The sequence below is a fragment of the Ovis aries genome, chromosome 15, assembly GCF_016772045.2.
Source record: "Ovis aries strain OAR_USU_Benz2616 breed Rambouillet chromosome 15, ARS-UI_Ramb_v3.0, whole genome shotgun sequence".
Lineage (NCBI taxonomy): Eukaryota > Metazoa > Chordata > Mammalia > Artiodactyla > Bovidae > Ovis > Ovis aries.
In genome coordinates, this window is record NC_056068.1 from 35,452,792 (window position 1) to 35,480,336 (window position 27,545).

The following is a 27,545-nucleotide window of genomic DNA, read 5'->3' on the forward strand; positions in this document are numbered from 1 at the left end:
TGTAAGTTTCTGGTAACTTTTAGATGATATCACTGAAATATGTTAAGAAATGACAAAACTCTCATGTAAAACCTGATGACTTCATCCAGATCAACAGGCATTACATGGGACTGAATGAAATAATAAATATATAACTATGACTTTTGGGGGGAAAATACTAGCTTTTCGTCTTTGTTTTCCAGAAAAACTTTTCCTTATCATTCCATGATCTACAAGTTGATCAAGTATTCTTTATAAACAAAAATAAAACATTAATTGTTTATACTCTGTCTTTCCCTGCCATACTATGACCTTATTAATGTTACCAACTATATTAATTATCCTGTCTAGTTTATAAGATTATCTATTGCATTACCCAACGTGTAACTAGGTCTCCAAAAAATTAATGATGGTGAAGTTATTAATGTTACTAACTATATTAATTATCTTGTCTAGTTTATAAGGTTGTCTCTTGCATTACCCAATGTGTAACCAGGTCTCCAAAAAACTAATGATGGCAAAGGTCTTAAGACAGTTAATCTCACACTCACGCACGAGACTCCCTAACACTGTTGGACAAAATTGGTCACAAAGGGCCTCTCAAATGTTGGTTGAATTTAAGAGGAAAGAAGAACTATGAATGAAAAATGTAGCCATGTCAGTAAACAAAGGGCACTGTAGCCATCAAGCTAGTAGCCACTGCATTCACTACTTTGCTCCTGGTAGAGATTCAGAATGTAGAAAAGCAGGATACTGGCCCTAAACACTTAAGATGCCTATCAAAAGAATGATTTCAATGAGTCTAGACTCTTGTACTTTCCCACATGAAGTGTTAAATTCACTAACTTAACATATTGGATTTTCCCTAGTTAACAGTAATCTTTTGATGTTCCAACTTATCTGGTTTTAGGCTCCTCCCTTACCTCTTTGGAGCAGTTGCTCAGAGCAATCTGAGAGGCTGCCTTCTGGGTTTAAGTACTCAGAAAATCTGCTGAATAAAATAATTTTCAACTGTTATGTTGTGCATTTTTTCAACTGACAATCTCAGTAGATGAAGAAAAACTTTTGCTAAAACTCAACATACATTTATGATAAAAACTCTTCAGAAAGTGGGCACAGAGGGAATCTGCCTCAACATAATAAAGGCCATATACGACAACCCTACAGCTAACGTGACACTCAAAGGTGAAAACTTGAAATCATTCCCCCTAAGATCAGGAACAAGACAAGGATACCCACTTTTACCACTTTTATTCAGCATAGTATTGGGAATCCTAGCCACAGCAATCAGACAATAAAAAGAAATAAAAGGAATCCAAATTAGAAAGGAAGAAGTAAAACTGTCACTGTTTGCAGATAACATGATACCATATACAGGAAATCCTAAAGACACCAGCAGAAAACTACTAGAGTTCATCAATGAACTGGGTCAAGTTGCAGACTACAAAATTAATATATAGAAATTGGCTGCATTTCTATACATTAACAATGAACTATCAGAAAGAGAAATTAAGGAAACAATTCCACTTACCATCACATCAGAAAGAATAAAATACCAAGGAATAAACCTACCTAAACAAGCAAAAGAACTGTATTGAGAAGCCTAAAAGATGCTAACAGAAGAAACTGAAGACAACAGAAACAGACGGAAAGTATTCTTGAATTGGAAGAATCCATACTGTTAGTGACCATACTTCCCAAAGCCATCTATCAATTTAATGCAATCCCTATCAAATCACCAATGGCATTTTTCAAAGAACTAGAACAAATAATTTTAAAATTTCTGTGGCCCCAAAGAGCCAAAACAATTTTGAGGAAGAATAGTCAGAGGAATCACACCCTCATTTCAGACTATTCTACAAAGTTACAGTAATCAAAACTGTATGGAACTGGCACAAAAACATACATAGATCGATGGAACAGGATCAAAAGCCCAGAAATAATCCCATATACTTATAGTCAATTAATCTATGATAAAAGAGGCAAGAATATACAACAGAGAAACAGTCTCTTCAATAAGTGGTGCTTGGAAAACTGGACAGCTACATGTATATGAATGAAATTAGAACATTCTCTAACACTGTATTCAAATATAAACTTGAACAGGATTAAAGATACAAGTAAATTGCAGCACTATTTATTTCACTTGTCTCTTAGAGTAATGGAAATAAAACAAAAATAAACAAATGGGACCTAAAAAAACTTGAACTTAAAAGCTTTTGCACAATAAAGGAAACCATAAGCAAAATGAAAAAACAATCTATGGAATGGGAAAAAATGTTTACAAATGATGACACCACCAACACATTAATTTCCAAAATGTACAAATAGCTCCTATAGGTCAATATCAAAAGAAAATCCTCACCCAATCAAAATATAGGCAGAAGATCTAAACAGACCTTTTTCCAAGACATACAGATGGCCAAAAGACACATGAAACAATGCTCAACATCATGAATTATTACAGAAACTCCAATCAAAACTACAAGGGGGTATCACCTCACACTGGTCACAAAGGTCATCATCAAAAGATCTACAGACAATAAATGCTGGAGGGGATGAAGAGAAAAAGGATCCCTCCTATGGTGTTGGTAGGAATGTAAATGGAGAACAGTATGGAAGTTCCTTAAAAAACTAGAAATAGTTACCATATGATTCATAAATCCCATTCCTGGGCATATATACAAAGACAACTACCTCAAAAAGATATAAACACTCCAACGTTCATAGCAGCAGCATTTACAAAGCCAAGTCACGGAAGCAACCTAAATGTCCATCATTTAGGTAAATGGATAAAGAAGATGCAGTGTGTATACATACATACATACATATATAATGGAATTATATATATATATATACACAATAGAATACTGCTCAGCAATAAAAGAAAGAATGAATAATGCCATTTGCAGCAACATGGATGGATCTAGATATTATAATAAATGAAACCAGACAAAAACAAATATTATATCACATGTAAAATCTAAAAAAATATACGATGAACTTATTTACAAAACAGAAACCAGACTTACAGACATAGAAAACAAACTTACAGTTACCAAAGGGCAAGACGGGTGGGAGGGATAAATTTGGAATTTTAGACACAAAATCTTATATACAAAATAGACAAACAGTAAGGTCCTACTATACATATATACAGCACAGGGAACTATACTCAGGATCTTATAATAAACTATAATGAAAAAGAATCTGAAAAACAGATATAGATGCATAACTGAATCACTCTGCTGTATATTTGAAACTAATACAAAACTGTAAATCAATTATACTTCAATTAAAAAAAAAGAATACCAAATGAAAAAAATATTGTTCACCAAAATTAGTGGCTCTGTGATAAAGAGTTTGCGTGCCCTTTCAAGAGACTTGGGTTCAATCCCTAGGTCAGGAAGATCCCCTGGAAAAGGGAATGGAAACCCACTCCAGTATTCTTGCCTGCAAAATCCCATGGACAGAGGAGCCTGGAGGGCTACAGTCCATGAGGTTGCAAAAGAGTCAGACACGACTTAGCAACTCAACAATAACAGCAAAACTGTTCATTAAAATTTGACTCTGCAAAGCAATCTTAACCAATCAAGTGTGAAGATATACAGTAGCTAACAAATCATCCTATTGTGAAATCATGCCACATTCTCCATACCCAGACGATACTCCTGAAAAGCTTCAAGCATTAATGCTTATTGCCCTAGATATTATTAGCACAAAAGCAAATCAACAATTAAGTAGATTGCTCCTTTAGATTGCAGAAAATATGTAACAAGATTTGAATATATACAATGACATTGAGTTATTCTAAGATGATAGCACCCTCTGACTAAAAGATCAGTTATAATCTTTGCTATCAAAGAATTTAATGTATGCTATAACCATTTATCAGTACCCAATTTTTTTTTTTAATTGTTCAATCTGTCCTCCACCTTACTCGCTCCCTCCTGTTTTACTGAGATATAACTGACCACTGGTGATTAACTTCCATATATTTTATGTTAGGATGTTATTTCAAGGTACTTAAATTTAATTCTACTAGATTAAGTATACTTCCTAAACTATTACTTCATATATCCTTAGAAAATCTATTTACATGAAGCAAGAGAAACTTCAGACTACTTTCTATGACAAATCACAAATTATTGGAAATAATGTAGTATTATACAATGCTTCCTTTGTATAGGTCCTAACATCTTACATGATCTTTCCATATGCCCAACTCCACTATTCTAGTCTGGCTAACTCTTAATCCTCTCAGATTCAGATCAATTCTGTTTCTGGGAAGCTTTCTTGTGCTGCTCAACAAGAGTTAGCTTCCCTTGTCTGCTGATTTTGCAGCATGTGCATAGCTCTTCCATAGTAATTACAATTCTATATTGTCATTATCTGGTATCCTCCAGCACATGATGACTCCAAACATGTGTCACTGATCTGTGTGATCTCACCCTGCTCCTCCAGGACCTAGGACAGTGCTTGAAATGTATTAAGACAGTCAACAGTCATTGGTAAAATGCATGAATGCATTCTCATATGAATAAAAAAAACAAAGGCAGAGGACAGAATTCAAGTTTTTGATAAAGGCTATTCCCCTGGCCACTACGTAAAGAGCTGGACAAACTATAAAATATGAAAGATTATTCTTTGTAAGATCTACCAAATGGTCTGCCCAAAAGTATCAAATTATTAGGCTAATAGATGGCAAATCACAACTTTTGCCTTTTCTTTCTTCCATAGGAGTCTGCTCAAACCAATTTTTTTCCTCTATATAGTCTCTAAACACTATCACCCAGTGGCACAGAGAATCTTAGCAGCAGCTCAATTAGGTCAGTTATAGCTACAAAAAACTAAAGTAATAAGGCAGACCTTAAAATGTAAAGTAAAATGGAATCTGAGTGTATTCATTCTTTGTCACTTAACATACACAAAAAAGGCATTATTTTCACAGAAAAGATAAAAATGTATTCTGTCTGATGCTTACCTTTCCTGCTCCCATAAGTCTCAAGAACTTTTGTTTTCTTTCTTCATTACCTAAGTCTGCTGCCTCCCAATTGCTAGATCCAAGCTGGAAAAGAAATAGACCAGTTAATCTTTTCTGTATAATAATAAATATTAAGAAAACTTAGAAAGAGTCTACTAGTAAATCTCAAGTTTCTTCCTCCCTCCCACTCCCATCAGTTTTCACTATAAACTAGACTCATTCTTGATTAGGAAGTTAACCATATGTATTATATTTGATTTAAAAAATACTTATTTTCTGTTAGCATAAGGCAAACTTCTTTAGTCTTTTTGAAACCAGAGATCTGGGTTTCAAAAGTTTAAACCTCTAAGAATTACCTTGAGGGCTGGTTAAAACACAGACTGCTGGGCTGTACCTCACGAATTTCATATTTAGTACATCTAGGGTGGAACTCAAGGATTTACTGCACTTCCAACAAATTCTTAAGAGATGGTGATGATGTTGACCACACTGTGAGAGCTACTTAGAGCCTTACAGGGCCCAAGGGTATCTAATACTTTGAACCTAGAAGGCTGCCACAGCTGTTAACTGAAGTTAAAAACTGGCTATAGTAATATTCTAAAGAACAGTATAACTTCAGAGTCAACGGGACCCATTTTTAGTTTCTTTTTTGAACAGTTTCTGTTACTTCTAAGGACTAGTATGTTAGGACTTTTATTCTTTCTTTAAGGTCTTCCAAAGAACAAAGAGAATATTTACTATTTTTTTTTTTAAAAAGAATAGAGCAAAACTCATCCTATCTTGTAATTATCAAATGGGTCTAGTGAACCTTTTTATAAATCTAGCAAGTATTATGGAATCCAAGCAATATTTTTCCCTACAACTTGAAACAAATGTAAGAATTATTTCATTATAATTCATTAATCATTCCCAATTATGCTAAAAATGACTAAAATAATAAGAAAAGTTATCCCATTGTGTTGTCGAAAGAATCGCATCATCTTTCAAGAAGACATCACCTCTCTGTTGTATGCTTTAGCTTTCTTTGGACACAGTTGAAAATTTTTACATTTCTACCCATAATGGCAACTGAGTAAAAAAACCTAGACAGACAGGAGGTATTTCACAACTATTACATGAATTAGAAGATGAATTGGAGAAGACAACGGCAACCCACTCCAGTACTCTTGCCTGGAAAATCCCATGGATGGAGGAGCCTGGTAGGTTGCAGTCCATGGGGTCGCTAAGAGTCGGACATGACTGAGCAACTTCACTTTCACAGATTGGAGAAGGAAATGGCAACCTACTCCAGTGTTCTTGCCGGGAGAATCCCAGGGATGGGGGAGCCTGGTGGGCTGCCATCTATGAGGTCGCACAGAGTCAGACATGACTGAAGCGACATAGCAGCAGCAGATGAATACAAAATGACAAGTAGGGTACACACTCTAACAATAATGGCAAACTTAACTGCAAAAATCTAAAACTATGAGTTTTTGGATGATGAAATACTAGATTTCCCCAACCCAGAAGTCAATGAGAGAGATAATTTTTCTCCAATGTGGAAGTCAATGCGAGACAAAGAAAAAAGACAAAAAAAGAAATGATACTTTCATCTAGAAAGCCATTCAACAGGCTTCATTTTGCATTACTGCAACAACAGCCTGGACCACCCCATTTTTTCTAGAGAGATATGTAACAATTTCCTCTTTTATGATATTTGTACACCAAAACTTATTTCATATAGTTTTTAAGTGGACAAATATTAAGGGCTGGTGACTAGAAGGAATACAGAAATGAAAGCATTCACTGAATTGATCCCTTCAGTTGACTTTATAATCTGAAAATGAAAATGCTGTGTAATTATAGAGCAAAGAAGCCAACCCCCCTTTCTACACAAAACTATAAGAAACGAAAGCGTTTCAAAAAAATTCTTCAGGTATCATATTTTGATGATGCAAATGCAAGAATAAACATAAAGCTAAGATCTATTATAAATAGATCTGAAATATGAAATTACATTTCAGTTTCACACACGACAACTGATAAGCAGTTAGCTATATTCAGTTCAGTTGCTCAGTTGTGTCCGACTCTTTGCAACCCTATGAATCACAGCACACCAGGCCTCCCTGTCCATCACCAACTCCTGGAGTTTACTCAAACTAATGTCCATCAAGTCAGTGATGCCATCCAGCCATCTCGTCCTCTGTCATCCCCTTCTCCTCCTGCCCCCAATCCCTCCCAGCATCAGGGTCTTTTCCAGTGAGTCAACTCTTCGCATGAGGTGGCCAAAGTACTGGAGTTTCAGCTTCAGCAGCAGTCCTTCCAATGAACACCCAGGACTGAACTCCTTTAGGATGGACTGGTTGGGTCTCCTTGCAGTCCAAGGGACTTTCAAGAAGTCTTCTCCAACACCACCCTTCAAAAGCATCAATTCTTCAGTGCTCAGCTTTCTTCACAGTTCAACTCTCACATCCATACACGACCACTGGAAAAACCATAGCCTTGAATAGACAGACCTTAGCTGGCAAAGTAATATCTCTGCTTTTTAATATGCTATCTAGGTTGGTCATAACTTTCCTTCCAAGGAGTAAGCGTCTTTTAATTTCATGGCTGCAATCACCATCTGCAGTGATTTTGGAGCCCCCCATAATAAACTCTGACACTGTTTCCACTGTTTCCCCATCTATTCCCCATGAAGTGATGGGACCAGATGCCATGATCTTCGTTTTCTGAATGTTGAGCTTTAAGACAACTTTTCCACTCTCCTCTTTCACTTTCATCAAGAGGCTTTTAGTTCCTCTTCATTTTCTGCCATAAGGGTGGTGTCATCTGCATATCTGAGGTTATTGGTATTTCTCCCGGCAATCCTGATTCCAGCTTGTGCTTCTTCCAGTCCAGCGTTTCTCATGATGTACTCTGCATATAAATTAAATAAGCAGGGTGACAATATACAGCCTTGACGTACTCCTTTTCCTATTTGGAACCAGTCTGTTGTTCCATGTCCAGCTCTAACTATTGCTTCTTGACTTGCGTATAGGTTTCTCAAGAGACAGGTCAGGTGGTCTGGTATTCCCATCTCTTTCAGAATTTTCCACAGTTTATTGTGATCCACACAGTCAAAGGCTTTGGCATAGTCAATAAAGCAGAAATAGATGTTTTTCTGAAACTCTTGCTTTTCCATGATCCAGCGGATGTTGGCAATTTGATCTCTGGTTCCTCTGCCTTTTCTACAACCAGCTTGAACATCTGGAAGTTCATGGTTCACATACTGCTGAAGCCTGGCTTGGAGAATTTTGAGCATTACTTTACTAGCATGTGAGATGAATGCAATTGAGCGGTAGTTTGAACATTCTTTGGCATTGCTTTTCTTTGGGATTGGAATGAAAACTGACCTTTTCCAGTCCTGTGGCCACTGCTGTTTTCCAAATTTGCTGGCATATTGAGTGCAGCACTTTCACAGCATCATCTTTCAGGATTTGAAATAGCTCAACTGGAATTCCATCACCTCCACTACCTTTGTTCGTAGTGATGCTTTCTAATGCCCACTTGACTTCACATTCCAGGATGTCTGGCTCTAGGTGAGTGATCACATCATCATGATTATCTAGGTCGTGAAGCTCCTTTTTGTACAGTTCTTCTGTATATTCTTGCCACCTCCTCTTAATATCTTCTGCTTCTGTTAGGTCCATACCATTTCTGTCCTTTATAGAGTCCATCTTTGCAGGAAATGTTCCCTTGGTATCTCTAATTTTCTTGAAGAGATCTCTAGTCTTTCCCATTCTGTTGTTTTCCTCTATTTCTTTGCATTGATCACTGAGGAAGGCTTTCTTATCTCTCCTTGCTATTCTTTGGAACTCTGCATCAGAGGGCACACACACTGAAACCATAATCACAGAAAATTAGCCAATCTAATCACACGGACCAAAGCCTTGTCTAATTCAATGAATCTAAGCCATGCCCTGTGGGGCCACCCAAGACAGGAGGGTCATGGTGGAGAGGTCTGACAGAATGTGGTCCACTGGAGAAGGGAATGGCATACCACTTCAGTATTCTTGTCTTGAGAACCCCATGAACAGTATGAAAAGGCAAAATGATAGGATACTGAAAGAGAAACTCCCCGGGTCAGTAGATGCCCAATATGCTACTGGAGATCAGTGGAGAAATAACTCCAGAAAGAATGAAGGGATGGAGCCAAAGCAAAAACAATACCCAGCCGTGGATGTGACTGGTGATAGAAGCAAGGTCCGACGCTGTAAAGAGCAATATTGCATAGGAACCTAGAATGTCAGGTCCATGAATCAAGGCAAAGTGGAAGTGGTCAAACAGGAGATGGCAAGAGTGAACATCGACATTCTAGGAATCAGTGAACTAAAATAAACTAAAATGGGTGAATTTAACTCAGATGACCATTATATCTACTACTGTGGCAGTAATACCTTAGAAGAAATGAAGTAGCCATCATGGTCAACAAGAGAGTCCAAAATGCAGTACTTGGATGCAATCTCAAAAACATCAGAATGATCTCTGTTCATCTCCAAGGCAAACCATTCAATATCACGGTAATCCAACCTATGCCCCAACCAGTAACGCTGAAAAGCTGAAGTTGAACGGTTCTAAGAAGACCTACAAGACCTCTTAGAACTAATATCCCCCAAAGATGTCCTTTTCATTATAGGGGACTGGAATGCAAAAGTAGGAAGTCAAGAAACACCTGGAGTAACAGGCAAATTTGGCTTTGGAGTACAGAATGAAGCAGGGCAAAGGCTAAGAGAGTTTTGCCAAGAGAACGCACTGGTCATAGCAAACACCCTCTTCCAACAACACAAGAGAAGACTCTACACATGGACATCACCAGATGGTCAACACTGAAATCAGACTGATTATATTCTCTGCAGCCAAAGATGGAGAAGCTCTATACAGTCAGCAAAAAACAAGACCGGGAGCTGACTGTGGCTCAGATCATGAACTCCTTATTGCCAAATTCAGACTCAAATTGAAGAAAGTAGGGAAAACCACTAGGCAATTCAGGTATGACCTAAATCAAATACCTTATTATTATACAGTCGAAGTGAGAAATAGATTTAAGGGACTAGATCTGACAGAATGCCTGATGAACTATGGATGGAAGTTTGTGACACTGTACAGGAGACAGGGATCAAGACCATCCCCATGGAAAATAAATGCAAAAAAGCAAAATGGCTGTCTGGGGAGGCCTTACAAATAGCTGTGAAAAGAGAAGTAAAAAGCAAAAGCTATATTCAGAGAATGCTAAATATTTTGGGTATGCACTGTGTAGATACATATATGGTGAAAAAAATCAAGAAAATTTGGTTTGTTATGGTTAAGTTCTAGAATTTAAGTTATTAGAATTTCTAATAAAATTACTTTTACAATCTTTTCTTCTGAAAATTATTCATAAAAGACCACTAGAATAATGCATATGTAAAACAATGATGGTCATCCTTCCTGGGCATATAAGAGTTGAAATATTTGTCCCATATTGGACACCCACTTATGGTTCTTCTCAATTCCTTTTGGTGGCATGCTCTTCTGATTCTGGCCATCTAAGTTCCCAATCTTTAATTCTTCCCACCTGACATCTCATATGTTTTTATAGACTAGTTAGTTCTTAACTATTTCTGGCTCAATATAGTTAAGAAAAAGAAACCCAAAACAAAAAAGCAAAGTATTAGTGAAGCTTAAGTTCTGATTCTCACTAAACAATTGTTCCTTGGACCTGATATTTAACTTTTAAGTTTTAATTCTCCATCTGCCCTAAGAGTCTTTTCTGAAAAGCTGTCTTAAGAATACCAACACCTTTCCCAGGCCTGGCCGAGGGGCGTCGCGCAGAGGTGGCAGCGGCGCACCGAGGCAGCGACCGTGCTGCTCCCGGCGTCGGCAGCCCGGCCCCGCGCTCCCGCGGGCCAAAGAAACTTTGGGAGCAGCGGAAAATTTAAAAAAAAAAAAAAAAAAGAATACCAACACCTAAGAATTGCATAGTGTTTCACAACTTACAAATCACTTTTTATTTACATTCTTTCAAGAGTCCATTTAATAAATAAGGACACTGAGGCAAAGAGGCTAAATGACTTGCTTCCATCCTCTGCTCTTTCCACATAATACTCTGTACATGATCAAATGAGACAGGATACATACAAGTAGTTTATGAACTACAGTCAAATATACAGAATTTAAAATAATTGTCTAAAAAAGCAAAACGTCCCCAAATTTCCTATTAAAAGAGCAAATATCTTCAATGCCTTACATAAACAACCCTATCATCTACAATTTATAATTCTAATTAAAAAAAATTATGAAGTCCTTCCAGTTCTTCTTTCCAGGTCTTCCCATATAGTAGAAAGTACCTTGCTCAAGTGCTGTACTCTGAAAAGCACATGGGTGCCCATACATTCTTAGAGATTCTCCACCAGTTACTAAAGAAAACGTCCGTATTCATCCTACTTCCTAAAAGACAGCTTTCATTTCTCCACTCCAATCAAACCAACGAAACCATTTTTAAGTTGGTTTCATCCTTAATACACTTATTATAGAACTGCAGTCAATTTGCCTCCTCTTCAGTACACACTGTAGTAACTCTGATAATTTATTTTTACAATTGTCAGCATTTTCCTAGAGTTGGATTCCATGATTTGTTACCCCCAATAAACATGAGGTGAGTGGACAAAGAAAACTGATAATCTTTTAGGTGCAGAGGCACATTAGAAACTGCTGACCACTTACATTTGATTTTCTAAACAGACATGTATTTTAAAAATTTAAGTATGTATTATTCTTAAAATATTAAAAACACAAGCACTTAAAGATAACTCCCAATTACCAACAAAAATTAAAATATTAAAGAAACTGACTCAAAAATCACTGTCAAAGGACAAGTTACTACGGTATTGCACTAAAATATGGAATTCAGTTCAATCGCTCAGTCGCCTCCGACTCTTTGCGACCCCATGAACTGCAGCACGCATTAGCAACATTCATAGATAATGTGTTAAGGTCCGAGGACCTAATTTTGAACTGCAACTGTAACCATCTCTGTTAAAAGGAATGCTTATAGGATTGGAAAAGGTCTTAAAGGTCATGTAGTTTAACCTGACCTCATCAAAAACTGTAGAGATTTAATTATTTAATCATTTCAACTTTGTTAAATTACCTAATAGCGCCAAGAGTTTTCTGTCAAAATAAAAGATTATTTCTTTGATTCTAGCAAAACAGGTGCCTGACATTCTAGCAATCAAATCACAGTTAAATACCAGGAGGAAAACAGCGTAATGGTTTTTAAAACGGCACCCAGGTTACTCAAAAAGCCTAGATAAATTCCTGATTAAGTACTGGCTTACCATATTAACATGAAAATATCTCAAAGCCAGTTATAGGGAGGAAAAGCGGGCACGAATAAATCTCACTATATAACTATTCATCCTTAAATCTTTACTGATTACTTATCTTTCTGCAGAGCTAAAATTAATTTCCGTAAAGAGCCTTACTATTCTGGACCTAACTCCACCATTTACCTAATGAGGGATGGGTCTTAACGTCATCTCATTTATTACAACTGACGCACCAACAGAGTTCAATGAGTCTTTTATGCTTCGAAAAGTAAAATATTACCAAAGGCACTGAACCGCACTTTAGAAAACAAAGACCTCTACACATTCAGAAATTGACAGCGCTTTAAATAATCGAAAGTAAACTAGTTATCCTCCCTCCATCATCCTTATCAATAACCTCTCCACCTTCCCCCGCTCCCCAATTTCCCCGTCTACGTTTCCATGGCATTCATCCATTGTATGAAGGACCTAGTTTTACGTTTACTGGTTACTGCAGTGTCCATGACACCGCGCTAGGAGCTAGTACAAATACACAAAAGGCCCAGCATAAACACCATAGTTATTCATCTTTGAATTCCCAACATCTGGCACAGCAGTGAATATTTAATGGTTTACTTCAAGGAATGAATGGCCTGCTATTTAAACTGACAACTGTTGGGGGGGGGGGGGGGAGAAGAGAAGTACTTGACATCAAAACTGGATTCTACATCTCAACGTCTCAGGCCTCAGTACTGTGCGCCACTTCTCCCGGTACAGTTTTTCCGTTCAATACTTTAGTTTACTCTTAATAATACAGTTAATTTTAACTGTTACCATTACGTTGCAAAAATAATCCCGGCCAGAATAATCTGTCCAAATCTGCACGAACATCTCGACTATCACAGCAGGATTTTAAGCCTAAAACCAGCAGGATCTTGCCATTTCCTAGTAGAAGCACCCATAAAGAAGCTTCAACAGCCCCCAAATGGGTAAACACGTACACTTGACTAAGCTCTTTCACTTCTCGACCATCCAGAATTTCCTTCCTCGATTCCCCTTCCTAGGCAGGTCTCTGGCTCTTAGCGGGTAGAACTCTACAAACAGTTCAAGCCTAATTAAGAAAAGAGTATATTTCCCTTTCTTCTGGGCCCTCCCCGCGGCCCTCCCCATTCAGGTCACCTCAAGCGCTTCCTCCGTCTTCATCCACCCTTCCCCGCCTATCCCAATCTTTGGTAGGCCTCAACCCTCCACCACTCCGCCATTGTTATTTACATCGTCGTCTGGGGAGGCTGAACGCTTCACCCCGTGCGGATGGGACTCCCTGGCAGCACTCATCGTTGCGGACACCACAACGGGAAAGGTCGAACCCACTCGCCCGTTCTCCTCAGCCGCGACGCCAGCAGCCTGCAGCCTGCCACCGGCCCAAGCAGCAGCGCCACTCCACAAGGCAGAGTCCCTTCGGGCCTTGTCCGCCACAGTCGTCACTGCCGCGGGCGCTCGCTACCTTGGCGCACTCTGGGAGTTGTAGTTTCCTGGTTCACAACATACCGCCTGAACAAAGGAGATGGATGGGTGACTAAAACTACAACTCTCAGGAAGCCCAGCGGCGCCGCCAGCGCTGTGTGGCGGGAGTGCCCTTCGAGGCTCCGCCTTCCTCGGCTAGTGGAGGTAGCTTTCCCGCGGATTGGTATGGCGGTGAGCGGCGTAGTGAAGATTCGTTGCTACAGAGAGACCTAGCCTTGGTTTTGGCATTTTACTGTGGGACGCTGCCCCCTTTACAAATTCATTCGTTACAGTTAAGCACCTGGGTTTAAATGTAATGTTTCAGGGTTTATAGAACCTCACGAGTAGCCTCACCCCAAAACAAAAACCTTTCAGGGAAAAAATATGGCTCCTACCATTTCCCCTGTGGTGTTCTCTATCGCTCGTAGACAATTTCTAAACCGGCGGGGCTGCTTTTAGAAAATTCTAGATAAACATTTTCCCGCTTTCTCATTCTCACTGGAATGAGTTCAGTATTGGTGTTAAATGCCAGTTAATTGGCTAGTATTGAAACTAGGGTCCACCTGAGGAAAATCTGTAAGCTTTTAACGCTGCTTTATGTGAAGCAGGAGTGACCCTCTCCAACCTCGCTTCTGGTATGTAGGTTTTGTACTTTGAGGGCCTTCAGAAAGTGAAGTCCATCTCTGCAAGAAAGCCCTGTAGCTTTTCCTTTTAAGAAATAATTTACTTTAAAAAAAAAAATTGAGGTGAAATTCACACTATATAGAATCAAACATTTTAGAGTGTTCAGTTGCCTGCCTGTGTGCTAAGTCGCTTCAGTGGTGTCTGACTCTCTGTAGTGGACTGTACCCCTCCAGGCTCCTCAGTCCATGGAATTCTCCAGGCAAGAATGCTGGAGTGGGTTGCCATTTCCTTCTCCAGGAGATCTTCCTGACTTAGAGATCAAACCTGCGCCTCCTGCATTGCAGGCGGATTCTTTACTGCAGAGCCAACAGGGAAGCCTAAAGTATACAATTAAGTATCATGTAATACATAAACAATGTTGTGCAACCGTCACCTCTACCTAGTTCTAAGACATTTGTATCACCGCAAAATGATTAAGCACCTCAATATCCATTAAGAAGCCCTTCCCTCTTCTTCCTCTCCCACCAACTGCTAGTTGAGTAAGAAAGAAAGCACTGAATCTAAAGTATTAATTGGGTATTGGAGTTTATTTTTTAAAATTTATTTTAATTGGAGGCTAATTACAATATTGTATTGGTTTTGCCATACATCAACATGAATCCGCCACGGGTGTACACATGTTCCCCATCCTGGACCCCCCCTCCCAATTCCCTCCTCATACCATCCCTCTGGGTCATCCCAGTGCACCAGCCCTGAGCATCCTGTATCATGCATCGAACCTGGACTGGTGATTCGTTTCACATATGATATTATATATGTTTCAATGCCATTCTCCCAAATCATCCCACCCTCGCCCTCTCCCATAGAGTCCAAAAGACTATTCTATACATCTGTATCTCTTTTGCTGTCTCGCATACAGGGTTATCATTACCATCTTTCTAAATTCCATACATATGTGTTAGTATACTGTATTGGTATTTTTCTTTCTGGCTTATTTCACTCTGTATAATAGGCTCCAGTTTCATCCAACTCATTAGAACTGATTCAAATGTATTCTTTTTAATGGCAGAGTAAAATTCTGAAAGAGATGGGCATACCAGACAACCTGACCTGCCTCTTGAGAAACTTATATGCAGGTCAGGAAGCAACAGTTAGAACTGGACATGGAACAACAGACTGGTTCCAAATAGGAAAAGGAGTACGTCAAGGCTGTATATTGTCACCCTGCTTATTTAACTTATATGCAGAGTACATCATGAGAAACACTGGGCTGGAAGAAGCACAAGCTGGAATCAAGATTGCTGGGAGAAATATCAAAACCTCAGATATGCAGATGACACCACCCTTATGGCAGAAAATGAAGAGGAACTAAAGAGCCTCTTGATGAAAGTGAAAGAGGAGATTGAAAAAGTTGGCTTAAAGCTCAACATTCAGAAAACGAAGATCATGGCATCTGGTCCCATCACTTCATGGGAAATAGATGGGGGAACAGTGGAAACAGTGTCAGACTTTATATTTTTGGGCTCCAAAATCACTGCAGATGGTGATTGCAGCCATGAAATTAAAAGACACTTACTCCTTGGAAAGAAAGTTATGACCAACCTAGATAGCATATTGAAAAGCAGAGACATTACTTTGCCAACAAAGGTCTGTCTATTCAAGGCTATGGTTTTTCCAGTGGTCATGTATGGATGTCAGTTGGATTGTGAGAAAGCTGAGTGCCGAAGAATTGATGCTTTTGAAGTGTGGTGTTGAAGACTCTTGAGAGTCCCTTGGACTGCAAGGAGATCCAACCAGTCCATCCTAAAGGAGATCAGTCCTGAGTATTTTTTGGAAGGACTGATGCTAAAGCTGAAACTCCAGTACTTTGTCCACCTCATGCGAAGAGTTGACTCATTGGAAAAGACTCTGATGCTGGGAGGGATTGGGGGCAGGAGGAGAAGGGGATGACAGAGGACGAGATGGCTGGATGGCATCACTGACTTGATGGACATTAGTTTGAGTGAACTCCGGGGGTTGGTGATGGACAGGGAGGCCTGGCATGCTGCAATTCATGGGGTCGCAAAGAGTCAAACACGACTGAGCGACTGAACTGAACTGAATACTCCATTGTGTATATGTACCACAGCTTTCTTATCCATTCGTCTGCTGATGGGCATCTAGGTTGCTTCCGTGTCCTGGCTATTATAAACAGTGCTGAGATGAACATTGGGGTACACGTGTACCTTTCAATTCTGTTTTCCTCAGTGTGTATGCCCAGCAGTGTGATTGCTGGGTCATATGGCAGTTCTATTTCCAGTTTTTTAAGGAATCTCCACACTGTTCTCCATAGTGGCTGTACTAGTTTGCATCCTCATCAACAGTGTAAGAGGATTCCCTTTTCTCCGCACCCTCTCCAGCATTTATTGCTTGTAGACTTTTTGGATAGCAGTCATTCTGATTGGTGTGAAATGGTACCTCATTGTGGTTTTGATTTGCATTTCTCTGATAATGAGTGATGTTGAGCAATTTTCATGTGTTCATTAGCCATCTGTATGTCTTCTTTGGAGAAATGTCTGTTTAGTTCTTTGGCCCATATTTTGGGTCATTTATTTTTCTGGAGTTGAGCTGCAGGAGTTGCTTGTATATTTTTGAGATTAATTCTTTGTCAGTTGCTTCATTTGCTATTATTTTCTCCCATTCTGAAGGCTGTCTTTTCACCTTGCTTATAGTTTTCTTTGTTGTGCAGAAGCTTTAAATTTTAATTAGATCCCATTAGTTTATTTTTGCTTTTATTTACAATATTCTGGGAGGTGGGTCATAGAGGATACTGCTGTGATTTATGTCAGAGAGTGTTTTGCCTATGTTCTCCTCTAGGAGTTTTGTAGTTTCTGGTCTTACGTTTAGATCTTTAATCCATTTTGAGTTTATTTTTGTGTATGGTCTTAGAAAGTGTTCTAGTTTCATTGTTTTACAAGTGGTTGACCAGTTTTCCCAGCACCACTTGTTAGACTGTCTTTAATCCATTGTATATTCTTGCCTCCTTTATCGAAGATAAGGTGTCCATAGGTGTATGGATTTACCTCTGGGCTTTCTATTTTGTTCCACTGGTCTATGTTTCTGTCTTTGTGCCAGTACCATACTGTCTTGATGACTGTGGCCTTGTAGTAGAGCCTGAAGTCAGGTAGCTTGATTCCTCCAGTTCCATTCTTCTTTCTCAAGATTGCTTTGGCTATTGAGGTTTTTTGTATTTCCATACAAATTGTGAAATTATTTGTTCTAGCTCTGTGAAAAATACTGTTGGTAGCTTGATAAGGATTGCATTGAATCTATAGATTGCTTTGGGTAGTATACTCATTTCCACTATATTGATTCTTCCAATCCATGAACACGGTATAATTCTCCATCTATTAGGGTCCTCTTTGATTTCTTTCACCAGTGTTTTATAGTTTTCTATATATAGGTCTTTTGTTTCTTTAGGTAGATATATTCCTAAGTATTTTATTCTTTTCTTTGCAATGGTGAATGGAATTGTTTCCTTAATTTCTCTATTTTCTCATTATTAGTGTATAGAAATGCAAGGGATTTCTCTGTGTTGATTTTATATCCTGTAAATTTACTGTATTCATTGATTAGCTTTAGTAACTTTCTGGTGGAATCTTTAGGGTTTTCTACATAGATGATCATGTCATCTGCAAACACTGAGAGTTTCCTTCTGTTTTTCCAATTTGGATTCTTTTTATTTCTTTTTCTGCTCTGATTGCTGTGGCCAAAACTTCCAAAACTATATTGAATCGTCGTGGTGAAAGTGGGAACCCTTGTCTTGTTCCTGACTTTAGGGAAAATGCTTTCAATTTTTCACCATTGAGGATAATGTTTGCTGTGTGTTGGTCATATATAGCTTTTATTATGTGTAGGTATGTTCCTTCTATTCCCACTTTCTGGAGAGTTTTTTTTTTTTTAATTATAAATGGATGTTCAATATTGTCGAAGGCTTTCTCTGCATCTATTGAGATAATCATATGGCTTTTATTTTCCAATTTGTTAATGAGGTGTATTACATTGATTGATTTGCAGATATTGAAGAATCCTTGCATCCCTGGGATAAAGCCCACTTGGTCATGATATATGATCTTTTTAATGTGTTGTTGAAATCTGATTGCTAGAATTTTTTTTAAGGGTTTTTGCATCTATGTTCACCAGTGATATTGGCCTGCAGTTTTCTTTTTTGTGGCATCGTTGTCAGGTTTTGTTATTAGGGCGATTGTGGCCTCATAGAATGAGTTTGGAAGTTTACCTTCCTCTGAAATTTTCTGAAAGAGTGTGACTAGAATAGGTATTAGCTCATCTCTAATTTTTTGGTAGAATTCAACCGTGAAGCTCTCTGGACCTGGGCTTTTGTTCGCTGGAAGATTTCTGATTACTGTTTCAATTTCTGTGTTTGTGATGGGTCTGGTAAGATTTTCTATTTCTTCCTGGATCAGTTTTGGAAAGTTGTACTTTTCTTAGAATTTGTCCATTTGTTCCAAGTTGTCCATTTTATTGGCATATAATTGCTGATAGTAGTCTCTTATGAGCCTTTGTATTTCTGTGTTGTCTGTTGTGATCTTTCCATTTTCATTTCTAATTTTATTGATTTGATTTTTCTCCCCTTGTTTCTTGATGAGTCTGGCTAATGGTTTGTCAATTTTATTTATGCTCTCAAAGAACCAGCTTTTGGCTTTGTTGGTTTTGCTATGGTCTCTTTCGTTTCTTTTGAATTTATTTCTGCCCTAATTTTTAAGATTTCTTTCCTTCTACTAACCCTGGGGTTCTTCATTTCTTCCTTTTCTAGTTGCTTTAGGTGTAGAGTTAGGTTATTTATTTGACTTTTTTTCTTGTTTCTTGAGGTATGCATATATTGCTATGAACCTTCCCCTTAGCACTGCTTTTACAGTGTCCCACAGGTTTTGGGTTGTTGTGTTTTCATTTTCATTCATTTCTATGCATATTTTGATTTCTTTTTGATTTCTTCTGTGATTTGTTGGTTATTCAGCAGCGTGTTGTTCAGCCTCCATATGTTGGAATTTTTAATAGTTTTTCTCCTGTAATTGAGGTCTAGTCTAACTGCATTGTGGTCAGAAAAGATGCTTGGAATGATTTCAATTTTTTTGAATTTACCAAGGCTAGATTTATGGCCCAGGATGTGCTCTATCCTGGAGAAGGTTCCATGTGCGCTTGAGAAAAAGGTGAAATTCATTGTTTTGCAGATATCAATTAGGTCTAACTGGTCTATTATATCATTTAGAGTTTGTGTTTCCTTGTTAATTTTCTGTTTAGTTGATCTATCCATAGGTGTGAGTGGGGCATTAAAGTCTCCCACTATTATTGTGTTATTGTTAATTTCCCCTTTCATACTTGTTAGCATTTGTCTTACATATTGCAGTGCTCCTATGCTGGGTGCATATATATTTATAATTGTTATATCTTCTTCTTAGATTGATCATTTGATCATTATGTAGTGTCCTTCTTTGTCTCCTTTCACAGCCTTTGTTTTAAAGTCTATTTTATCTGATATGAGTATTGCTACTCCTGCTTTCTTTTGGTCTCTATTTGCGTGGAATATCTTTTCCTAGCCCTTCACTTTCAGTCTGTACGTGTCCCTTGTTTTGAGGTGGGTCTCTTGCACACAACATATATAGGGGTCTTGTTTTTGTATCCATTCAGCCAGTCTTTGTCTTTTGGTTGCGGCAGTCAACCCATTTACGTTTAAGGTTATTATTGATAAGTATGATCCCGTTGCCATTTACTTTATTGTTTTGGGTTCGAGTTTATACGCCTTTTTTGTGTTTTCTGTCTAGAGAAGATCCTTTAGCATTTGTTGGAGAGCTGGTTTGGTGGTGCTGAATTCTCTCAGCTTTTGCTTGTCTGTAAAGCTTTTGATTTCTCCTTCATATTTGAATGAGATCCTTGCTTGGTACAGTAATCTGGGTACAGTTCCACCATCCAGAACACACAAAGAGATTCAGAGTTGGGTAGAGAAGAGAAGGAGGAGGGAGGAGACAGAGGCGACCTGATGGAGAAAAAGGAGAGTCCAAAGGGGGAGAGAGTAGTCAAGCCAGTAATTTCGCTCCCAAGTAAAAACGGGTACTGAAGATTGGGTTCTTTATGGTACAAAATTGATAACAAATACCAAAAAGCAAAGATTAAAAATCTAGAGTAGAGGTTGGATTTTCAAAAAACACAGTATTAGAGAAAAAAAAAAACCCAAAGATACAAAAATTATAAAATATATATATATGAAGTTTGCTTTAAAAAATAGGGCTTCTGTTTTTTTGCAAAGTAATAGTAGGTTATAAACATGAAAATTAAAAGAGTAATAGAGGACTTAAAAATTGAAAAAAAATAAAGAATGATAGTAAAAATAGTAAAAATATATCTAGGACTTTCTCTGGTGTTGTTGTGGGCAGTGTGGGGTCAGTTCATTTTCAGATAGTTCCTTGATCCAGCTTATATTTCTCAAGATCTATAGGCCCCTTCCTATGTAGTCGGTACTAACTACAGGGTTTTAATCTATTGCACCTGTCACTTCTGAGGAGGTTCCCTCTGTTTTAGCTTTTTCTGTTTGCTGGTCTCTTCAGTGTCTAATTTCCACCCTGATACAAGGGGGCGGTGGTGGACACTTTTTTTAGGCTCACTTGTTCAGTCGTACTTGGGGAGGGAGGGACGATGCAAACAAATAACACTGGTGTGTGCTTGCAGTGTCTCGGCCACACTGGGTTTGCCCCCCCGCTCACGGTGTGTGTGCTTTCCCTGTCTACACTGCTTAGGTTGCTCTGCCAGGAACTGTCTGAGGCCCGCCCTGGGTTGTATGCACTTCCCAGGTCTAAGCCACTCAGGTTCAGGTACTTGGGTAGTCCTCAGAGGTGTAGACTCGGTTGGGCCTGCGTTTTGTGCCCTTCCAGGTCTGATCAGCTCAGGTGACCAGGTGTTTGGTGAGTGCAGTCGCTGCGACTTATTGCCTCCCTGGACCCGCTGCTCGGTTTTCTGGGTATACAACTGGAGTACCTTCTCAGGCAGATGTTGACCGTCCAGAATCCCAAGAAGTCTTAGCAATGAAGCCTGCTTGCAGTTTGGTAGATAATGCCTGTCTGGGGCCGCGATTGCCCCCTTCCGGCTCTGGCTGCCTGTCACCAGAGGGGAATGGTCTGCAACTGGCTAGCTCTCCTCAGTCCTGTGTTCTGTGAGTGGGCCTGATGGTGTCTTAGATTAGGGCTTTTCGAGTAGCCCTAGTCAGTGCTTTGTTCTGTGAGCGGGCCTGGCGGTGTCTTAGGTTAGGGCTTTTTGCGTGGTAGCTATCCCACAGTCTGCTTTGCTAGCCCAAGTTAGTTCCCTCAGATTGCCCTCAGGGCATTTAGGCCTGGTCCTTATTCTAAGCAATGCAGCCCGTGCCTCCCTGCCCAGCCCCTGCTTGATAGTGGTGGATGCAGACGTCTGCGCTGCTTCTCTGCTGGGGGGAGGTTACTGCTGGGCACATAATCTATGGGTTTTCATTATTTATATTTTTCCTCCTGGTTATGTTGCCCTCTGTGGTTCCAAGGCTCTCCACAGACTCAGCAGTGAGTGTTTCCTGGTATTTGGAAACTTCTCTCTTTTTTAAGACTCCCTTCCCCGGACAGAGGTCCGTCCCTACCTCTTTCATCTCTCTTTTTGTCTTTTATATTTTTTCCTACCTCCTGTCGAAGACAACGGGCTGCTTTTCTGGGTGCCTGATGTCCTCTGCCAGCATTCAGAAGTTGTTTTTTTGGAATTTACTCAGTGTTCCAATGTTCTTTTGATGAATTTGCGGGGGAAAAAGTGATCTCCCCATCCTATTCCTCCACCATCTTGTGACCACCTCGGGTATTGGAGTTTAATTCATGGAGTAGCAAGGTATCTGAATTTTTAACTAGGCCAGAACCTGGCTGAACCTGAACTTCTTTTTCCTTACTTATTCTGAAGCTTTCTTACCTTGTTCAGAATTTTAATTTTGTTTGAAAACCAAAGTCAATAAGTACAGTCTGTACAGACAATGCAGACTGAAAATGCAGTTTGGTATTGAGCACAGCCTATGAAGCTGCTTAGCTATTAGCTTCTGAACGCAGCAAATTACTCTAATTTGACTGCCTGTGTAGTCCTATTACTTTCCTAAATTTCTGATGATCACTGAACCTTTTATAGAACTGTGACTAGTAGAAGACAGTTCTTTAATTTATGCAGTATTCAAATTTTACTCCTTTATTTTGGAAGCAAGGGAGTAACAAATATAATTAGGAAATATTTTAAAAATCTAATTGTGACATCCTATTTTATAACCAAGCAAGGGCGTCTTTATCAATTAGTTCTGTGGTAAAAATAAACCTTAAATCAAGGAGAAGAGTAAACTCAAGAGGAGGAAAGGTATTTTGGGGAAGTGGTTGCTTGCTCTTAACTATGAAATTATTTATAACATTTTGTCTAACTCTATGATTCTATAAAATGTTTATAAGTTTAACTACAATGAAATACAATTAAATTAGAGAATTTTCTAGGATGGGCTACAGTTCACACTCAAAGGTTTTAACAGACTTTAGTATATATAATTTAAAACCTTTAGTTTTGTTATTAGTAAATAGGATGGCTGAGTCAGTAATTTAGATTGCTAAAAGAATTCTGAAGTAAAAAAAGAACTAGCAGTAATGTTGGTGAAAATCCAGAAAAGGTTAATCATCTAATGACATGTCTTTTATTTCATCCCCAGAATTGTTGGTTCATGGATGGCTAAATCTTCAAGTTACCATAACACAAGATTAAAAGCCAACAAACAACATAGGAGATAGTAAAGACTGGATCATTTTATCAGATTCTACTCAGTTTCATCTACAGAAGGCTATAGGTAAGGATGAAATTACGCAGTGTAATAGAGATGCATATGTGGTAGAAAAACTTAGGAATATTCTTCTTCCTTGTTTTTAAAAACAAAAAGAAGATGCTCCGAAATACCTTCTTCAAGACTGGGGCTGTTCTGTATTTTTTTTTTTTTTTCTGTATCTTCTAGAACAATGCCTGCCACAGGATAGTTAGTAAGTTTTTTTCAATTAATATAGGAAATGTGAAATTATACAATGCAACAGAGTGACTTCTCATATAAGGCCCAGAAACTCTGCAATGTCCTTCTTTCTTGGGTAGTAAAGACAAGGAGAGGAGATCCTGTTACTAAAAGGGTTTTGAAATAATTGTCCTAATTATAGAGACCATGCTTTCCTCATTTTTATATACTCAATGCTTAACATGTAGTAGGCATTCAAAAATGTTTGTTGAGTGCATACATTCATATCCCTCAACAAAGAAGAGTCATAACTGAGTGTAGATAACAAAAAAAATACAAGAGATCCGCTTTTTTACCTGAGACTAAAAAAAATTTCTGGAGCCGTTATTTTGACTATTATTCATTGACTATCCATTATGCACTGTATACTTCACTAGGTACTGATCCCAAAGCTTCACAACAATTTGCAAGAAGTTTTATTTTATAGATAAGAAAAGTTAAATACCTACTCACAATCATATAGCCAATGAGTGAGTGGCTAAGCTGTGATTGAGTCCTTAAGTCTGTCTAACTCCCAAAACCCATGCACTTTCCACTGTGCCAGTATAATTCAACAATTTATATAGAGTGCTTAGTATGTGTCAGGCAGTGTACTGAATTTCTGGAAAACCAGGATAAATAATGAGTAATGCTTTACCTAGAGGAGTTTACAGCTTGGTGGGGGGAGAATGATTAAATAGTTACAGATAAAATGCTCTGGAAGCAGTTCATTTTAGCTGAGGGAAATGGAGGAAATTCTTTCCCCAAAGTTTTTGAGCTAGGCCTTGGAAAACAGTGGAGCAGGGTGGAGCATGTATTTGGGAATAGACTGAGCAACTTCACTTTCACTTTTCACTTTCATGCATTGGAGAAGGAAATGGCAACCCACTCCAGTGTTCTTGCCTGGAGAATCCCAGGGATGGGGGAGCCTGGTGGGCTGCCGTCTATGGGGTTGCACAGAGTCGGACAAGAATGAAGCGACTTAGCAGCAGCAGCAGCAACAGTGTGAAGAAAGCTGAACACTGAAGAACTGATGCTTTTGAACTGTGGTGTTGGAGAAGACTCTTGCAAGTCCCTTGGACTGCAAGGAGATCCAACCAGTCCATCCTAAAGGAGACCAGTCCGGGGTGTTCATTGGAAGGACCAATGCTGAGGCTGAAACTCCAATACTTTGGCCACCTCATGCGAAGAGTTGACTCATTGGAAAAGACTCTGATGCTTGGAGGGATGGGGGGCAGGAGGAGAAGGGGACAACAGAGGATGAGATGGCTGGGTGGCATCACTGACTCGATGCACATGAGTTTGGGTGAACTCCGGGAGTAGGTGATGGACAGGGAGGGCTGGTGTGCTGCAATTCATAGGGTCGCAAAGAGTTGGACACGACTGAGCCACTGAACTGAACTAAACTGAGTGTCCTATGTGAATGAAACCAGACAAGCATGAAAGTATTATATTCTGAGAGAAAACTCGGTAGGCTGATCAAAGACAACCTGATCAAAGTCTTAATTTAGGCCTGTTCAGGTTTCCATCATCTCTTTAATAGATACGTTCTCCCATCCTTGAATAGGTCCCCAGGTAAATACTTTTTCTACATCACAGCCATATCTATCAACTGAAAATGGAATGTAGAGACTCCCATACTCAAAAAATTTCGGGAGCTTCCCATTTTATACAGATTTTAAGTTGATATAATTAAGCCTATAATTAAAGGTCTATATTCTGACCTCTATCATCTGTTCCAATACTACTTTGTACTGGTGCTGTGTGCTTAGTCACTTCAATCGTGTCTGACTTTTTGCGACCCCATGGGCTCTATCCTGTCAGGCTCCTCTGTCCATGGGATTTTCCCAGCAGGAATACTGGAGTGGGTTCCAGGGGATCTTCCCAACCCAGAGATCGAACCTCTATCTCCTGACTCTCCTGCACTGCAGATGGATTCTTTATCCCTGAGCCACTACCTTTTATTTATCTTTATTAATCTGTCATCACTATTTATAGCAAAAGTATATATGCTATCATAGAGGTATGAATAAAGATACATGTCTTACTGGCTGTTCTAGACTGTAAGATTCTTTTGGATAGAATCTAAGCTTAGTACCATATCTTATAGATAAACCATGACTCAATACATTTTTGTGAGGAAGAGCCTGAGATTCAAAGATAGTTTTCCCTCTATAATCTCTTTGCTGTTCTTGCCAATTATAAAAGTGATATGTTTTATATGAGGCTAAATTATTATTAAAAGCAAAATGGTTGTCTGAGGAAGCCTTACAAATAGCTGTGAAAAGAAGAGAAGTGAAAAGCAAAGGAGAAAAAGAAAGATATAAGCATCTGAATGCAGAGTTCCAAAGAATACCAAGGAGAGATAAGAAAGCCTTCCTCAGTGATCAATACAAAGAAATAGAGGAAAACAACAGAATGGGAAAGACTAGAGATCTCTTCAAGAAAATTAGAGATACCAAGGGAACATTTCATGCAAAGATGGACTCAATAAAGGACAGAAATGCTATGGACCTAACAGAAGCAGAAGATATTAAGAAGAGGTGGCAAGAAAACACAGAAGAACTGTACAAAAAAGAGCTTCAAGACGCAGATAAGCACGATGGTGTGATCACTCACCTAGAGCCAGACATCCTGAAATGTGAAGTCAAGTGGGCGTTAGAAAGCATCACTACGAACAAAGCTAGTGGAGGTGATGGAATTCCAGTTGAGCTATTTCAAATCCTGAAAGATGATGCTGTGAAAGTGCTGCACTCAATATGCCAGCAAATTTGGAAAACTCAGCAGTAGGCACAGGACTGGAAAAGGTCAGTTTCCATTCCAATCCCCAAGAAAGGCAATGCCAAAGAATGCTCAAACTACCACACAATTGCACTCATCTCAATGCTAGTAAAGTAATGCTCAAAATTCTCCAAGCCAGGCTTCAGCAGTATGTGAACCATGAACTTCCAGATGTTCAAGCTGGTTTTAGAAAAGGCAGAGGAACCAGAGATCAAATTGCCAACATCCGCTGGATCATGGAAAAAGCAAGAGAGTTTCAGAAAAACATCTATTTCTGCTTTATTGACTATGCCAAAGCCTTTTACTCTGTGGATCACAATAAACTGTGGAAAATTCTTTAAGAGATAGGAATACCAGACCACCTGACCTGCCTCTTGAGAAACCTATATGCAGGTCAAGAAGCAATAGTTAGAACTGGACATGGAACAGACTGGTTCCAAATAGGAAAAGGAGTATGTCGAGGCTGTATATTGTCACCTTGCTTATTTAACTTCTATGCAGAGTACATCATGAGAAACGCTGGGCTGGAAGAAGCACAAGCTGGAATCAAGATTGCTGGGAGAACTATCAAAACCTCAGATATGCAGATGACACCACCCTTATGGCAGAAAATGAAGAGGAACTAAAGAGCCTCTTGATGAAAGTGAAAGAGGAGATTGAAAAAGTTGGCTTAAAGCTCAACATTCAGAAAACAAAGATCATGGCATCTGGTCCCATCACTTCATGGGAAATAGATGGGGAAACAGTGGAAACAGTGTCAGAGTTTATTATGGGGGGCTCCAAAATCACTGCAGATGGTGACTGCAGCCATGAAATTAAAAGACGCTTACTCCTTGGAAGGAAAGTTATGACCAACCTAGACAGCATTTTGAAAAGCAGTGATATTACTTTGCCAACAAAGGTCTGTCTATTCAAGGCTATGGCTTTTCCAGTGGTCGTGTATGGATGTGAGAGTTGGACTGTGAAGAAAGCTGAGTGTCAAAGAATTGATGCTTTTGAAGGGTGGTGTTGGAGAAGACTCTTGAGAGTCCCTTGGACTGCAAGGAGATCAACCAGTCCATCCTAAAGGAGATCAGTCCTGGGTATTCTTTGGAAGGACTGATGTTGAAGCTGAAACTCAAATACTTTGGCCACCTCATGCGAAGAGGTGACTCATTGGAAAAGACTCTGATGCTGGGAGCGATTGGGGGCAGGAGGAGAAGGGGATGACAGAGGATGAGATGGCGGGATGGCATCACCGACTCGATGGACATGAGTTTGAGTGAACTCTGAGAGTTGGTGATGGACAGGGAGGCATGGCGTGCTG

At 39.1% G+C, this 27,545-nt stretch overlaps 1 protein-coding gene across 1 annotated transcript in view; it reads right to left on the reverse strand.

Annotated features, from left to right (window-relative positions):
- The window catches only part of C15H11orf58 (chromosome 15 C11orf58 homolog), a 27,519-nt gene extending 13,772 nt beyond the window's left edge, over window positions 1-13,747 (reverse strand). Inside the window, exons 1-2 of the mRNA XM_004016124.6 lie at window positions 13,540-13,747; window positions 4,964-5,047 (exon numbers count right to left, since the gene is read on the reverse strand). Coding sequence (XP_004016173.1) covers window positions 4,964-5,047; window positions 13,540-13,602 — 147 coding nt within the window. The 5' untranslated portion in view covers window positions 13,603-13,747. The remainder of the gene's footprint in view (window positions 1-4,963; window positions 5,048-13,539) is intronic.
- Window positions 13,748-27,545: the final 13,798 nt, after the last annotated feature.